At 33.8% G+C, this 18411-nt stretch overlaps 2 protein-coding genes across 2 annotated transcripts; both read left to right on the plus strand.

The window, feature by feature from the left end:
- The first annotated feature begins 1757 nt into the window (after positions 1 to 1757).
- Positions 1758 to 8387, plus strand: LOC146169742 (2-Hydroxyacid oxidase 1-like). Its single transcript, XM_083380366.1, has 9 exons — positions 1758 to 1899; positions 2078 to 2229; positions 2454 to 2569; positions 3126 to 3265; positions 3678 to 3847; positions 4246 to 4337; positions 4699 to 4857; positions 6570 to 6639; positions 7103 to 8387. Exons 1-9 carry the CDS (start codon positions 1766 to 1768, stop codon positions 7180 to 7182), a joined length of 1113 nt encoding a protein of 370 aa, XP_083236492.1. The 5' UTR covers positions 1758 to 1765; the 3' UTR covers positions 7183 to 8387.
- A 3111-nt stretch (positions 8388 to 11498) lies between these two features.
- LOC146169743 (protein canopy 4-like) lies at positions 11499 to 17870 on the plus strand. Its single transcript, XM_083388743.1, has 6 exons — positions 11499 to 11640; positions 12475 to 12598; positions 13512 to 13608; positions 14059 to 14181; positions 14947 to 15067; positions 16522 to 17870. The coding sequence occupies exons 1-6, from the start codon at positions 11547 to 11549 to the stop codon at positions 16740 to 16742; spliced, it is 780 nt and encodes a 259-aa protein (XP_083244869.1). The 5' UTR covers positions 11499 to 11546; the 3' UTR covers positions 16743 to 17870.
- Positions 17871 to 18411: the final 541 nt, after the last annotated feature.

The raw sequence follows: 18411 nt of genomic DNA on the forward strand, positions 1-18411 counted from the left end.
GAACTATAGGTAGGAGTGTTGATACGCAGAAATATGTTCCTGTTCATTTTTAATTAATAACGTGGTGTGTAACTAACGCCTTGGTGTAACTACTAACTTTGACGATTAAGTTACTAATACGTTTAGTATCATTGGACAAATGCTCCTTGTTTCGGTTGATTGGGCAATGCGTCACACCGTGGGAGAGTTGTACTTCCGGATAATTTCCAGGAAAAAAAGTTACTGAATTTAATCAAAAAATTGACATTGCTTTGTTATGAATGTTATATTTCGTTATGGAATCTAGAGCCTAGGGAATGTTAATTTGTAAATTAATATCAGGGTATAGTTTTCCTGATGGTACAAAGAGATATTTAAAATGAGAAAGTTCCGCGTAGTTACGGGTTGGAACTGAGAACCCAAAATAGGTTAACAAAATTAACAACCACTGTTTTAAATACTGTTAAAGCATAGTCATCGGTATAGTTGTGCAATACTAACATATCAATGTCTTTCATAGTAACTTTCGTAGGAAGGATGTCAATCTTTCAATCAAACCTAGCGGCTGGCGCTACCTTAAAACTTATTTTGTTATAAATAAGTAAATTTGCATTTAAGATTTTCGACATCCCTGATCTAATCTTGTTTATTTGGCTTAAATTTTTTTAAAAACCATAAGTGTATATAACTTTCAGGAAAAATTTGGCGCTAGTCTTGAATCATACCATAATGCACAATATTTGGGTTGGGGTGCAGACTGGCGTTTGGGTATCGGTAGGTTAAGCAATAATATTGAACCATGATACTTGACACACCCAAACGCTAACTCGCTTTCTAACCCAAATATTGTATGATGCTATAATAAATGTTTCACAGCTGTGGTAGGATTCTAGACCAGCACCAAATAAACATAATGTTTCTTAACCTTTTCTGCGGCGACCACACTTGCATAAATTTAACAATTAAGCTATCATGGCCCTCTCAAGTATCAAGACAACCTTTCTCAGAACTCATCCTAATAAATCCAACCATGTGAATTGAACAGTCTGTAACCCAAATTTTGGGCACAACCTTTTGTTTGAGAAACAGTCCTTTTCATAGACTGCACCTGCAGTTTGTATCAGGGGCACATAGATTTTTGTGCAGACGGAATTAGTAAACTAAACACCTAAATTTAAAAAAAAATAATTGAATAATGGTAAAATTAGGTGTTCATATATCCTTTTATGATTGTATTTCTGCACACTTGAAATATTGATGCTGCACACCCAATAGCTTAGAGAAACGTGCAATGATATGCAGACTAGGATTGTACAGCGTATGGCAGGGGTGGGCAAACTGCGGCTCGCGAGCCGCATGCGGCTCTCCGGCATGTTTTTTGTGGCTCTTATAGTTAAAAAGTGAAATTTCAAAACATTGTAAAGGTTACCGTTTATAAACGTTTCTCTCTTTTTCTTTTCTTTATTTAGGCCAGCATTTCGTTTATGACGCAACACTAGACATAGAGTCCAAAGAGTTAGTTAACAAAAGACCGATATTAATAAATATTGTGCGTGTTATTTTGCTATTGCCGTAATTATTGTGTTGATTATTACCGTTTTGTTATATTACAATTCTGTTATTATTGCGACTGGCCTTGCATTATTTACCATTTTTGTATTGGAATAATTTTGAGGCTCTTTGGTGCTTGCATTTTCTGCAAATGGCTCTTCCATTGAATACATTTGCCCACCCCTGACATATGGAATAAATGCCTAATTTTTATACAATAGGTTAGCCTTAAACAATGTGTGAACCAGTTTGTTTAAGGGATTTTGAAAAGATAGCTGCTGAGAAACTGCCCCGAAATGCTTGGGACTATTACCGAAGTGGAGCTGACAATGAACAAACACTTGAAGACAATTGTGCTGCTTTTAAACGGTTTGTTTCTTTGCTTAAAAAACAGCTTTGTGTATATGAAACTGTGATATGGATATTGGGTCGAAATTACAATTTAAAAAATATTTTTTTGTGTACAGTAAAAATGTCTAATTTAAGTTTAAGTTATGCATGACAAACTAAGTTATGCATGACAAACTTAAAACTGCCTAACTTTCAGGTATCGACTTCGCCCGATTGTGCTAAATGATGTTTCTTCGGTTAATTTATCCACAACAGTTCTGGGCTCAAAGATTTCTTTTCCAGTTTGCATAGCATCAACAGCAATGAATAAAATGGCCAATCCTGCCGGAGAACTTGCTGTCGCTAAAGGTCAGTTGTTTATTTTTTAATTACTTTTTATTTCAATCTTATGTCAATTGCTGCACAAATAGTTGTAACTAGAGCTTGATTCATCATTGTTATGTATTTGTAAATAGACGGTATTGCTGTTTAAATTTTCCATTTGTTAAAAGTCAATTGTTATAATGTCATTTTAATTTTAATGTTTTTTGGTATTATTAGTTGTTAGTTAATACATATTTATTTTTATTTAGCCGCTGCCTCCATGGGGACAGGATTTATGTTGAGTACATGGGCAACGACAAGCATTGAGGATATAGCAAGTGTACCTGGCGACTCTTTGCATTGGATGCAGCTTTATATTTACAAGGTAGCCCCTAAATGGTAATGCAGTTTGTCTGTGTGCATGTTTATTTCACCTAACTATTACTATTTTAGTGCTAGATGGCTCGTTAGTGCATATATATTTGGCAAAGTCACATGCTGCAAAGTCAACACTTTTATTAAATTAAATGGATTTTTGTGTTTTATGTTTTAAGGTATATCAGTATCTGTATTACCTAAGTTTGTCACACTTGTCCAATGGCGTGGGGTCAGTTGTTTTGAAACGTGCCTGTTGTCTGAATGAAATGTTATCTGGTGGCACCATGCAGCAAACACTATTATGTAAATTGAAACCATATTATAAAATTTAAAAGTTGTCCACAGGAACACACAATGCTATGGCAGCAGTGTTACTTAAGCACTTATAGAAACCAAAACAAGGACCAATAGTACACAGAAGAGAAAGTGTTATTATTTATTTCGTATACATTATAGTAGCAACATAATTTCTGAAAAACTAAGTCCATCTTGACACTCTCGAGTTCTAATAGTATGCATACTATTATCATTTTAATGAAATATTTTAAAATTCGTATTTTTAGGATAGAGAAATAACAAAGAAAATTGTGAGAAGGGCTGAAGAGAGTGGCTACAAGGCTTTGTTTGTGACTGTTGACACCCCTGCCCTCGGCAAACGACTAAATGATACACGGAACCACTTTGCATTACCTCCTCACTTGACGTAAGTTACCAGGACTACGAATGCCAAGTAAAAGTGTTTCATCCCAAAACATGTATCTTGTAAAAACTGAATGTTGGTTGTTACCAGGTTTTTTTTAAGGTTTGATTTGGGTGACCGCTAAGTAGTTTTAAGAGACTGCAAGTGTTTCATTTAAATACCAAAAAGTTGCAAGTCCAAAATTTGGGAAACCGCTGGAGAAATTTGGGGGACCGTTTCGGTCCCCCAAAACACCTTAAAAAAACACTGGTTGTTACTATTTGTATAGCATGCGCAATATACTAGGTATATATATACTTAACATAAAAATTACTTCAATTAAATATGAGATTCAGCAATCATATATCTATTAAAAAACAATACTGGTAATAATATTACCAGTCATATCATGCAATAACTGTGAATTTGATTGCAGCCTTGCCAACTTCAAGCTACCAGAGTTAGCAGGTGGGGTGAAAAGTGACCACAACTCCGGCCTCTCCACCTATGTAAATGCGATGGTGGATCCTTCTTTACAGTGGTCGGACATTAAGTGGTTGAGAGGTATTACCAAGATGCCAATTGTTCTCAAGGGAATTCTAACAGGTAAATTTTGCACCGTCGTTTCAATTTAAATTATGATTATTTTTGGTTTACTTGTTTTTTTAATCCGGCTTTTAGTGGTGTATATGTTGCAAATTAAGTCAGAAGAGATTTATAAATTATACTTTGGTGCTATCAGGTCGTATTCTATCTCTTACGCTTGGCCTGTTGTCCGAGCGTGTTTACAGGGTGTCAGTTAAAACAGAACAAAATTTTACAGAATGTGGTTCTCTGTTTTATAAGGTGGCCACTGTAATACGCATTGGTTATAAATTTTGATAATTGCATCATAATTATGTTTTTTTTTTGGTAGTATATAAAAAAGTGTAATCTAAATAGCTTAATTTAGTAAGAAGTTGTTTAAATTATGGAAGACTTTAAAGATGTTAATGTTGGTTTAGGTGAGATGGCAATAAAGGCAGTGGAGCATGGGGTTGAAGGGATTGTTGTGTCGAACCATGGAGCAAGACAACTAGACGGGGTTCCTGCCACTGTAAGTGTGATTTAAAGCACATTTCCTCACTAAAAAAAAATCAATAAAACAATAAATAACTTGAAGTTTTTGTTTAATTTGTTGTTACTTGAACTTTGGGTCGCCCTAGCTTTAGCAACGTCCAGTGAGTTATGTGAAAAGTTTTAATAAAATTTCGTAAATTAGAGAACCTTTATCCTTAAAAGGGTGAGGAGATATATTTTTATTTTAAACATTGAGTTTACGATCAGCTGTTTTTGTTTTGTTCTTTAAGACGGAGCCGTTTATCAATTGTGGCGAATAACAACAACCACCTTACAACTATTTAGGATTTCACACATAGTAATTAACAAGGAATTAACACTCTTTTTTCGCTTTATAGATAGACGCACTCGGAGAAGTTGTGAAGGCGGTGAACGGACGTTGCGAGGTCTACATGGACGGAGGTATCCGGACTGGCACCGACGTCCTTAAGGCCCTAGCATTGGGAGCCAGGGCTGTGTTAATCGGCAGACCGGCTTTGTGGGGGTTGGCGTACGATGTAAGTAAATAATAAGATATGCCTTTTTAAACCCCTTGTCCAGTGAAGATTACCACATTTTGCCTTTATCATATTTAAAAAAAGAGAACAGAGGCTATTTTAAGATCATCGTGCAATTTGGCCTCTTTCAGCTAATGTATTATTATTTGCATGTTTTTTTGTTTTACCATAATGTCGAATTATTTTATTTGCATTGCCCTCATTACACACTAAAGTTCTAGAAAAATGTATAATCCATAGTATAATCCTAGATCTCAGCTGTTAACACACATATGTGTGTACGTATGTTTCATTGAATATAATCCATAGCGTTTGTAAATTAAAAGCATTTGTTGAGGTTTAACGCTTAAAGCACCCCATGCACAGCTCACTTTTTTATATGACGTCATTTCCTGGCCGTGTCCCGCGCGTAATATCCTGTAAAGGACAAATTTGCAGCAAATTTATAACATCGACTTTTATGAAATACAACAAATGGAAAGCAATCCAGGCCAACAAGTTTACTTGTTTTTATTTGTGTTTTTAGGCGAAGTTTTGTCTCGTAATTTTTTGGTTAAAACGGCGTTTTCGTGAATTACCAGAATATTTACCCTTAGACACGTCAGTTTGTTAAGGCCGGTTGTGTACACGAAAGCTGGTCAAACGTCGCGTCATGATTTCCGCTTCTTGAAAGGTTTTGCGAGATGTATTCCATTCCCTTAAGGTCGTCTGCTCTCTGTAATATTACGGCTTTATTGGGTACGACCAAAAAGCTGCCTAAAAAAAATAAAAATTCAAACGTTAAGTCTTGTCTATTTAGCCTTTTGGAGGGGTATAAAACAGATTTTAAAGCTAGGAAATCACGGTATTTCGGTGACTTGACGCAGTTGTCACGCATTTTGTATTAATTTGCGACTGTTTAAAATGTAAATCAAGCCTTAATAAAAGCAATAAAAGTATATCACTTTTTAATCAATTTCGTACCGAAAATATTCCTAAAAAAGTAGACAGCAAGATAGGAATATTGTGTTATATATAATATATCGCAATGTCATATATAGTATGCTAATAACCTTTTTAAATGTAATCCACGAAGAGCATTACTTCCCGCGAATGTGCTGAAAGGTGTCGCAGTTAAATCCGCAGTTACATCAATACTGTTTTTTTATCGCGGTTTAAAAACCTATCGGTTTTGTAAAAGTCTTAACCAGATCTTAATTACAGGGTTTCTTAATCTTTTTTTACGCGATCCAGCTAAACAATTTTTGGTTCGATATTTTGGAACCTGCTGTTTTCAGTTCAACAAATGTGAAATAGAAATTAAGTCTTAATATATTTAAGGAGAAGGCGCTAAAGCGTTTTTTTTTCTATTATCTTTTTTTTAATTCTTTTATTTTAAGTTACACACCAAAAGATTTCAATTAGGCCTATATATGGACCACCTAAAACCAGCCCACGTAATCCATGGACCCCAGTTTAAAAAACCCTGGAATAGTAGTACTACACTATCGTACCCGTCGTTAACTCTTTCGGATAATGGAAGATTTTAACTTTTTTAGAGTCAATTTGGTTTAAATACGACGTCACACGAGTAAACGAATACACCGAACAAGTAGTTTGTTATGTTAGTTACTTACCCGTTGAACTCAGTTTTTCTTGTTTAGTTTAAAATATCGATAACTGAATTTAACCTTATAATTTTGCTTTCATTTTCCATACTCGTTACATGACAGGGCGAAGAGGGCGTTAAAAAGCTTCTCACCATCCTCAGAGACGAGTTTCACGTAGCAATGCAACTAATGGGTGAGCACTAAGGATGTCCGATATAAATTATCATTTTAAATTGAGAAAATAAGCAAAAACAAACAGTTTGTTGATGTGTTAATGCGCTTTTGGTAAGTAATTTAGTTTGCTTTGTTTTATGAAAACGCGGTAAACCATCTGTGATGGTTGAGGTAGTTTGTATCGGATTGTAGGACATCAGCATAGTTCAATACGACAATATTTGAAATATGAAACGAACAATTAATTTTTTTATCAAAAATCAATTTTATCAAACAAAGCATAGAACATTCTGTAAAATTAGATAGCCTGTACACTGTAGTGTATAGTTGTCAAACTGTACATAAAACGTTATTTAGCCATATTAACAAAAAAAATTAAATGTGATGTAACTGTAATTGCGAGAACCATCAAGCAGCAGTTCACACCTTTGCTCGGTCCTGATTAATTAATAACCTACTTGTTTTTTTCGTGTTTTTAACAGGGTGCAGATCAATCGACGAACTGCAACAAGGCAAAAACCTCGTTGTTTCGCAGTCCTACTACCACCATTCGTTGCTATAAGCTTGTATAAGCAGCATTTGCAGCAGTAATATGACCAAGTCAGCAATTTGCCTAACATTTTATTAAATTATAGTTATTTACTGCTTTTGAGATTAAACGCAGCAAACTGTTCAGCATTATTCGAATCAAGTTGTAAACTGCAATATCGTAATCTAGTTACTTTATAATTTATTTTTAAAGCAATAATTGTTTGTGTTACTAGGTTGTATGTTTTATGATATTGACACATTTATCTAGTATAAGTGTAGAACAAACAAAATAACATTGTTTAATTTACATCGATTTGCTAAAGCCACAGTGTGGTTTACCTATATATAATTCCAACACCGTTTGCATATACCTGTGCCTTTTCTGGGCGTTATTTGCACTCAAATGTTGGCTTTAATAATTTTTACTGCTTTTAATCAGAATTTCGTATTTAAATTTTAATTTAATCAGGTTTTTTCTTGCTTATGTATTTATGACTGGCCTATTGTCTATTTTGTGCTTGCGGACCTGTATTGCAGGTTGTAGCTACGGCTTTCTTTAGCGTTCAATTTTTTCTCCTTTTAGCTGTTTTTTCGGTATTATCATGCGTTTGATACAGCTTAGCTTTTACATATGTGTTTTGCAGTGTTAGCCGGTACAGCATGTACGACTTACTTATAAAGTTTTCCCAAAATCTTTTTATTTATTTGCCCCTTTTTTAATTTGTCTCTTTTTCAAACTATTTTTATTTTAATGCCCCAAATCCCAAATCACTTTTTACTTACAATCATTTTGCTCGATTTGTTCATGTTGTCGCCTCGTTTTGCAGTGCACTTCGAATTTGACTTAAAAATTCCGTTGCGAAATGTAATGAAAAAAAATCTGAGAAACACATGCGGTATTCTGTTTGAATACAAACTTGAAATTAGAAAGAGTTCTGTTTATTACCTCTGTACAACCTTGGCCACCGACGGCCGACGCAGAATTGCGCAAAGGGTCTTGAATTTACGTGTAAAATTTGGTTATGGTTTCGGGCATGCTTTCGTTAATAGGCGAAAACAAAAATTGTCATAAAGCGCTGTTTATACAGGCTACGAAGGTTGACCTAATATTATATCACCCCTCAGTTTTGTTGCTTTAAAAATATAAATTTAACTGCTTTTTGAAAATACAAATTTTTACAATCAAGTTGTTCATCCGTAATTTGACCTACGTATCAAATTTTACAAAACCAAATTGCTACCAAACGTAATGTTGACTATACCAGTGTACTGAAATTCATTGCATTGAAAGTAACACGTAACGTAATTTTTAATGTAAATCTGTACCATATTGCTTGTTAAAAATGCTAGATTTGCATTGACCATTAAACTTACGACTGTCGAACATGGATAAGGAAAAATTCCAATGATTTTTATTTTTTGTGCAAAATTTTACTGAAAGACCGAACAAGATATTAAACGATTGTATTCATTTTTCTTGTTGCAACTCTTGGCGAAATCGGTCTTGCAAGGAACGTGTATGAGACGTAAGCAGTTTTCAGCGCCTACTTAGCCGTGTAGCAACCACATATCCTAATCGCTAAATACGGTAAGTATATGGTTTCGACTAGGGTTCCTCTCCGGGAATGTTTCGACAGGAAATTCCCGGGATTTCCCGCGAATTTACAATCCCGAATACCGGGAATTTTTTTTTTATAATCCCGGGTATTCGGCAACCTAGCAAAACTTTAAAAATATTGCTGTTTTTGACTAATATAAAGAAAAAAAATAGTACCAACCATGTTAACGTCGTTGCCTGAGTTGTTTTATTTGCGCTTACCAGCGGAAAAACCTAATTAAATTCATTCTAACAAAAAAAAATGCGTCACAAATAAGGGTCCTGACTCGTATTAGAGGTCTGGCGCCCCTTCAGTTATGAACGTATAAATTAATAAAATAAAACGGTCTTTAAATACCGCTTACCACAACGCAAATTATTTGGGTTAGAATGCGGGTTAGCGTTTGGGTGAGGGTGGGTTAAGCGGTACTATTAATAATAAACATAAAAATACTTGACCCACCCTCACCCAAACGCTAACCCGCACCTTAACCCAAACAATATGCGTTGTGGTATGCGGTATTTCTTTCTTTTGATTTTTTGCCTAACTTTCTACGTACATAAGTGAAAGAACGCCCATAAATGAGCTTAATTAAATGTTTAAAGCTAAAATAAAAAAAATACCAACCTCAAAATGACGTGATTTTATGTATAATTTTTTCGTCGGGATCCCGGGATTCCCGGGAAGTTTCATTTTTCAATCCCGTTTCCCGGAGTGAAAAAATCCGGGAAAAAGAGAAACCCTTGTTTCGACACATATCGGTTTTAAAACTGATTTAGCAGGTTACAGATATTGGACAAAAAGATTATTCCGTTGCTCTATTATCCTTTAATAATACAACCACTGACAATCAAAAAACACAAAAATACTTTCTTACACAAATGACAAATTCCCCCTTAGTTGTAGCTTCAGAATTCCAACACAGTTGCGTAGCCAGCCGAAAATTTTGGGGGGGCCAAAAAGTTGGAATGTTTTATTTAGCTCTTAGCATTGTATCAACTGCCGTAACGAACACAAGTAACAATGCTAGCAAACCGTTTCGAGCAGCCACTGACTGAGTGTTAACGCAATACTCAAAAAACAGTCAATGAGCAAAAACTGTCTCAAAGTAGTAAAAGTACATTAATGTATAGTAAATGTTATTTTAACTACATCGTTTGTGACGTAACAATGCATGACAATTAAAGGTGTGGCATGCCTGTGATCAAATGTTGTGGTACTGCTCATAAATGCTACAAAACAAATTATTAAGAGTAAAATATTTATAAATTTTGTGGGGGGGCAAGGCCCCCCCCCTGGCTACGCCTATGTTCCAATATAAGGGGATTCAATTGCGATTGAGAACCTCTGCCTAAATCCTAGTTCCTTAGACAAAAAGTACACAACTTTTTTTATCGGACATCTTTATATATTATTAAGGGATGTGTAACTTTTTAGATGTCTTGCCGCCTGCCGGTCTGCTCGTCTGTCACACCCGAATGAACATCGATAATAATTTTAGCTGCATAGTTCCCTCTTTACATAGTTGCCATTCTAGATTGTTTTAATCTAGATTTAGATGTTTTGGTTTGAATCTAGATGTAGGATTATACAATCTGGATGTTGGATGTTTTTTTAGATTATTATAAAAAAATATTGTATAATCTAAATTAGTGACAGATTCGCTATTGACGATAAATATTTCAGTAATTTCAAAAGTTTTTTATTTGCAAATTTAAAGAAAAAATGATGAGATATAAAATCGAAATTTCAGTAACTCGTCATGTTCAGTAAATTGTTTTATAAAGCAGAAATCTTAAATCTAAAGCATCAAGCAAGTCCCATTTGCTTTATGCAACTTTATACTGCATTAAGCTTTTAATGTTGATTTTTTGTTCAAAAGTATTAAATATTTTCAAAAATCATTTTTAGATTATTTTTTAGATTTCTCCACAAAAATCTAGATATTTTTAGATTATTTTTTTTTGGTAAATCTAGATGATTACTGTGAGAAAAAAATGGCAACTATGCCTCTTTAGACAGAACTGGGGGGAAGCTTTTTTGTAAGTATCTCATATGCAAATACTACAATTGTTCGACATATTATAAAAGATTATATTTAAATAAGGTAGATATATAATATAAAGCGAAGATATTGGCAGAGATGTAGAGTGTGAACTGTGAAGTCATTTCGAAAAGTCACTCAAACGCGCAAAACGTCCGTCCCTGGCCTATATCTTATTTACCGTCGCGCAAGTTTTAGAAACAACGGTATTCGATAATTCCAGCTGCGCAAATTTTGTCAGAAACTTTAATACAGCCTAGCAACTAAAAGCCACATAAACACATCTTTAGCGCGCAAGAACCAAAGTTTCCAACCTGGCTTACCCTGTCCCGGTAAAGATAGAAAGAGCAAAGAGGCTATTAATAACAAAAGGGATTTTAATCAATATAATCAATCACTAACAGTCTACATGTGTGACACTTATCACTGAGATCTTGGTGAGCAGCTAGCTAAATGTTAGTTGTTTTTTTTAGTTTAGGTGTGCACACAGATTTTTTTAAAAAATATCCCATTTTAACCTGGTTCTTTTTGCTAAGTTCTAGGTGTGTGTGCACACCAATTTTCAGGTAAACTGGTGTGCAATGAATGTTTGACACAAACCTTCAGGTCAGAGTCCTAATACTGCAACAACTAAACTTTTATTTAGAAATTGAGGATAGATGTTCAGAGTTGTGGTGCTGAATTTACAAGCTATATTTATTTCTAGATAATTGAAATAATTGTGTAAGTAATTTATCTACGAGGAATGGAACAATGTTTATTCCATCTTTTGCACTGGTTTTAATTTGTTTCTTGTCTGCGACTGATGCTGATAACTATCAAGTCGAAGAACCAACTCATTGTGAAGGTTTGTTTTGAAAAAGTTACAGTTTTGAAATTGATATAATATTTGCACTTGCAAGTTTGGCGATTGTCTACCAATCAGCAATCGCCCAGACAAAATACCACTCTCCGAAAACATCCTACCAAATGTTTTTCACAAACAATTTAATTTGACTTTTAAGTTGGGTGGGCTATAGTTCTTGTATCACCAGCCTTAACTTATTTTCTGTAATATTGAAAACTGAACACTTTTTGCTATGTGTTTAGGTTTTTGCATTTAATATCATCCGCCTCAGCATATTGAGTAATTATTTCTAGTAGGTCTGATAAAACAAATTTTGTTTTAAGCCAATTTCTGTAGGGCAAGTGAGTGTCAATCTGCACTACATATTTCCAATAGCATTTGCTGGGCAAGTGATCTTAACCATAAGTTTTATAAAACATTGGAAATTTGCAAGGAAGGTGTAAACTAAATAATGTGCATTAATGAAGATACAATTTATCATTATTTTGGTATGACTTAACTTTAAGGCCAAACTTTGAATTATACATAAATCGCCATGTTAACTGGGACCTGATCACGTTAGTGATATTAAGTTGCTATTCTGTGTGTTTATACTTCTTACTTTGCAATTTGCAGAAATATTATTTATTGAATTTAGTGTTTTATAAATGTCACACAAACCAAAGCTAACCCACACCAGCCAAAATTTGAATTTTTTATAAACTAAGTTAAAAATCCATAGGAAAGCTTGTCTCAGTTTAATATTGCACAGACGTGTTTTTGACTTAACAGTTCCCCTTTCTCAAATTTGTAAACGTTTTATTTCATTATTTTACCTAATATTTTTATTTGCAGTTTGTAAGTATTTTGTTGTTGAGCTCCAAAATCGACTTGAAGAAACAGGAAAATCAAGGGAAATTTTAAGAACTGGTCATGGATTGGATACACGAAATAGAAAAGAGTTTTCTTATAAAACATCGTAAGTCATTTAGATACAAATAATAATAATAATAATTCATTTATAGATATAAACTAAAAAAAATAATTGAGAAATTGTGCTCATAGTGGAAACACTGTGTAAAATTGACTGAGAGTTTGTTAATTTTAAATACTAAGTTTTTTTTCTTTATACATTTATAAACATTTTTGAATATGTGTATATAAATTTCAAGTGTCCAGATTTATTATGGTTTGGCCAGCCTCCAAATAAAAATATTGCAAATTTGTATATCATGGACACCAAGATCGGAGTGCTTAGGGTGCTCAGCCTCCCTAAATAATAATAAATCTTCCTGTAAAATACTATATATTTTGTTTGATGCACTCAACTTGGGACTCCATTTCTGTATAAATTCTGACAGTTAGTCAAACAAATATCAACATTATTTATCATGAATATAAATTCAGCAAATTCCTACCTAGCATATAAATATTTTAAGTAGTTTTGGTTTTTCATATGGACGCTTATAGTTGTAGTCCGTTATATACGTTTAAACTTTAAACGAACTTGTTGAACTTTTAAGAAACATACCTAAAATGCGAGTTGCAATCTTTTATAGCACTTTTTCAGCAATGAAATTATTGAATACTAAATGTAAAATATATAATTTACTCCACAATATTTTTTGTTGTCTTTTAGTGAAATCAGATTTAGCAAAATTGAGAATCTCTTTTAAAAATATCATTGTCTATGTAAACTAGCTGCAAAATGTCATCAATCCTATTTTAGTTATAAACTATATGTACATATTTTAGTAATTTTCTGTTTCTTTTTGAATTGCAATCAGCACCCATGATTTCAAATTGCAATGTTATCCTTATAAGATATACTCATGTTCTTTTGTAATTTGCATTAGGTAGCATAGCCCAGAAAACTTCTGATTCTTTTTAAGGGAACTGCGTCTCATAGAAGCGATGGATGGAATTTGTGAGAAGATTCTGGAGTACAATGTTCACAAGGAAAGAACTGGAAGCTTACGTTTCAGTAAGGTAACAAGCTGATAACACCACATCACAACTTTGTTTTGCTTTACCTTTCTCTATGAGTCATCATTAGCTCGAACTGTATTTGTTGTGCATTACAACCGTTAAAAAACAACCCATAACAACATTTGTGAAATCACAAAAGTCTAAAAAGGAAGTTGTAGATGATGTAATGTTGGTAAACATACCACAACTGTGACCTACATTATTATTACAAAAAAATTATATATTTGCTTGGCACTCGAGGTAGATTTAATCCATGTTTACTTAGTTTTGTATGTTATGCAACTTTTGGGTAATTTTTTTATTTAAACTTTTTTTTAGCAATAATTTGTACTTTATTACCCTTGTGTATATTTATAAATGTCTTTCTACGACATGTTGGTTTTCCTAATTAAAAAGTTTTTATCAAATGCACAAGAATTAACAAGTGTAAATATCAAACATTTAACACAGGGTCAAAGTGAAACAATGTCAACCCTTCATGGTCTGGTGAATAAAGGGGTTAAAGTTGAATTGGGAATCCCCTACGACCTTTGGGATGAACCTTCTGTTGAAGTTACTATTTTAAAGAAACAGGTAAAATGACTATTTGAAAATACTATTGTTAGCGTATAAAGCTGGGCTGGGCAATTTAGTTTTTACATTGTTTCGCATGATAAACAGAAATATCTTTGGACTGGAGGTATGTTGCTAAAAGGGGATCTTAAATAAAAAATTTAAAGGCTTAGTTTTGCCTCAAAAGTTTGATGCAAATGAGCAAGATCTGATAAATGTTGGCAGTCTGGAACTGCCCGGCAGGCTGTGGTTTACCCACTTAGGGTCTAAAGCAGGGATGTCCAACATTTTATTATAGTGGGCCGCATTGACACTTAAAATAATTTTATGGGCCGCAGAACATATTAAGTTTCAAGATTAAGTATTGCTCTTAAGAGTTATAACGGGCCTTTAGAGTTAAATATATATAAAGTTTTGCCCATATTATACTATTAGTGCGCCCCTAAAAGCTGAATGGTACATTTTAATAGGCTAATATTGAACGTTTAAAATACTACTTGGGAGTGAAAATGACTAGTGGGCCGCACAAAAATTTCAGACGGGCCGCAGGTTGGACATCCCTGGTCTAAAGTAAAAGAAAAACACTATGTCAGGAATTTTCAACGTGTTAAAATTAACAATTTTCTATGTAAACCTAGGTGTGCTTTTTCTATTTAAATAAAAGCAACTGTGTAAATTGTCGAAAATTAGAGTAACATACTACAAAATGACTCATCTATTGAATGACAGGCATAATAGACTGTAATCAAACTTATGAACATTTACACTAGAAACTTTTGTTATTAGTGTGAACAAATGTTGGAAAGGCATGAAGAGTCAATAGAAGAATGGTATTTTGAGCATCAAGATACTGACAAACTCACTGATTACCTCTGCAAATCAGTTGTTCTCAACAAAGACAATCAATGTAAGTTGAACTACTGTAATAGGAATTGTGTTTTTTCAGAATTGTGAAACAAAATACTTTTTAATTACACTTTCAATACTTCCAAAATATTCTTCACACAACAAATACTTTATGATTGTTGAACAATAATATTATAAACCCCAGCTGGCTTAGATGTTGTAGCAGACTAAAGCTTTTCCTTGTGTGTTATTTGCGTACTTCCATTTCTGCTTTTGTGCTGAGCGAAAGTGGAAACCATTATGGCTTCCTTATTTTGTGTTGGCCTTCCAAATCCTATTTGCTGTTCGTGGAAACTCCCGTCATTTGTCATTCCTTATTGTGAGCTTCTTCCCCTAAACCAGGGGTTCCCAACCTGTGGTACGCGAAGGCTGTTCAGGTGGTACGCAAGTAGCTTTCGTTTTTTTCACAAAACCCTGGATTCACAACTTTATATTTTGTTTATTTTATATTTTGTGAGCAGAGTTGCTTTGTAAAGCGTACAACGCTGTGAGATAGTGGTCCTAGGTTATGTCAAATGATTGCTCTTGATAGATATAATCTAGTGTTTTTAGCTTAAACTACAATTAGCGTTGAATAATGCGCTAAAAATAGAAAAAAATATGATTCGATCAAATTAGTTTTCTGCAAAAAGTGGTACGCGTACAGTGCGTCCAAGTGGTACGAGATCGTAAAAAGGTTAGGAATCCCTGCCCTAAACAAAAGTTGGGAAGAGTGTAAAATTGCATCTCAGTAAGATCTGCGAACTACAAAATTCCTTATTGGCAGAACGAATAAGATATCCTCCTTTGGTTTTACTACCCAATTGCTGTGTGACAATATTGTTTGAAAACGAAAATTAAACCGCAATTTCATTGCTACAGTAATAAATATCCTTTGGGCAATATATAACACAAAATAAATATGTGAAAGTAATGTATACAGCATATGTGTCGGCTAATTTACATAATCTAATTACCAACATTATTATTTGTCTTGGCCAACTTTTATAGTTATAACTTACCAAACGAAAATTTAATCATGCCATGACGCTTTTCTAAACGGAGACCATGTCTAGTCAAAGCTGTATTGTGAATAGTTCTACTTATATTATTAATGTGAGTGTACTTTCTTGCTTTTTTATTATGTAGTGATCTTGGTCGCACCACAGTGACACACATTCGTTGTTTATAATATTTTAATAATCCAAAATCATACTACCCTTAACCTACACGTTTTTTGCATTAATCAGCAGGCAGAATCGAACTTTTTCCATATTAATTTGTAATTTATTGCAGTTGATTTAAAATAGACTACTTAACTCAACATATCAACAAATAAGTTTGGTAATGTGTTTGACTGCGCTAATTTACATCTTCCCAGAAGATATTTTACAAAATGGCATCGGTTTGCAAATTCAGTACATTTAAATACCAAGTCAAAATTCTTCAGTATGTTTGATTCCAATGTTTGTTCAGCTTGCTTGGAAGAACAGTGGACTGGAAAAGAGAAAAAGTACCAAGACGAAGATCAAGAAGACCAGGGAGTCGTTGCCGAGCGAAAGAAGAGAAAGAAAAGAAAAAAAGCAGCGGGCAAACCCAAAAAAGAGAAGAAACCGAAAAAGGGCAAATCAAAAGGTGACAATGGGTCGGACTCGGATAGCAGCGATTCACCAACAAGCGAAAAAGATGAGCTCTGAGAAAATACGTTTTTATTTTTTCAAAATAGCAAATAGTGTTTTTGTATATTTTTTTTCATGCGGATTCGGCGGTTGTTGCTTTTAGCGACTACTGGCTAAACTACACTGTACAGTCCCGCACTAAGTTTTCTTTAAAAAGTTATTTTAACAAAAAACTGAAATGAAATGTTTATCGTGCCTGGACTTGCCATTTAAATGCATTATCAAATGTTAATCCAGCGGCCAGACTCCATATTTTAACGCAAAAGGCGTAGAAAACCTAATCAGCCAGACTTTATTTTTTGCGTGATATTGTTGTTTAAACTAGTATTTCTATTTTGCGTTCAAACTGTTAGGTAATTTGTCTTTAAGGCCACAGTATTTAGTGGTAATGTTAAAAAAATTCCTGATGACTCCTAGCGTAATAAAGCTATTGGAAAAGTAAACTAAATAAAGAATTTTCCTTAAAATAATCCGAACCGGCAAAGGATCGTATCATGTCACTCGCACAATTAAGGAAATTTATTTCAATTATAATCGGTAAAAACTAAAAATCTTGACTTTTAAAAGTTCAATAGACAGAACATAACGAGGTTGTACAATAAAGTTGCGTACTTAGCTCTTGTTTACATACACAATGCCATAGGGGAACGGTTTACAACAGTTTTAAATTTTTCCAATCAGACCCAGGATTTTAATTGACAAAGCTGCAACATTAAACCTGTTTAAGTAGGAAACATGCGTTACAAGGTATTTTTTCAAATTTCTACACTTCACAAGCTGGTAAACGCGATTCAAGATCAAAAATTTCCAGTTTTACAAATTGGTGGCCTTCTTACTGTTTACATCGTACTTTTCAATATGCAAAAGAATCATGTACATTTGGTGTGGTGCGGTCGCCAAAATTTTTGAAGGGCTTTAGTCATTTGTTTGCCACTGTTTTATATTCTATCGCTTTTGCTTTTAAACACAACACAATTTCGGGAATTGTGGGTTAGCCTATATGAAAAAGTGTACCCTGGTATAAATTTAAAAAAATGTCGCCTTTAAAAAATCAAAGGACGAACTGTGGTCTGCTTTCGTGCAAGAATTTTTGTTGTCTTCATTACCGTCATCTAAAATTTGGCACGTTTTAAAATGTAATTACCGCACTGATGTGTTGCTGTTTATTTAAAACCTTTACATCTATTCGGATGTTTTATCTTTAGATTAACTTATCGGTTGTTTTACTAAACGATAATGACAAATTGATGCGATTTTTGGAGGATAAACATTCGCGTTTTAACAAACCACAATTTTTTTTCTTGTTTGACTGCGTTTACGCACAGAACAGATTTCTGTATTATCTATATTTTGTCAGTTTTCATATCAACTTATTCGGACTACGTGCAATTTCAATAAATACCATTATAATGGTTTAACAGTTTTTACATTTATGTCGAAAAATCGCCGACTGCGTATTGTGATTTTTGCAATAAAATTAAACCGGAAGGATTTTTTTATTCCCACGAGCGAAATACGATTTTTGTTACAAAGTTAGTCTCGTCTGATTCTTTATTGATGTTTGTCACAACAAGGTGCATGTTTAAAAGTTTTGAAAGTTTCACGATTTTGCAAAAAATCTTTTTCGATTAAATTCTTCACGTTTCATTGGCAAGGCTTCTGTTACACAAACTTGAGTTCGCAAATT

Source organism: Ascidiella aspersa, chromosome 1 (genome assembly GCF_963924565.1).
Source record: "Ascidiella aspersa chromosome 1, kaAscAspe10.2, whole genome shotgun sequence".
Lineage (NCBI taxonomy): Eukaryota > Metazoa > Chordata > Ascidiacea > Phlebobranchia > Ascidiidae > Ascidiella > Ascidiella aspersa.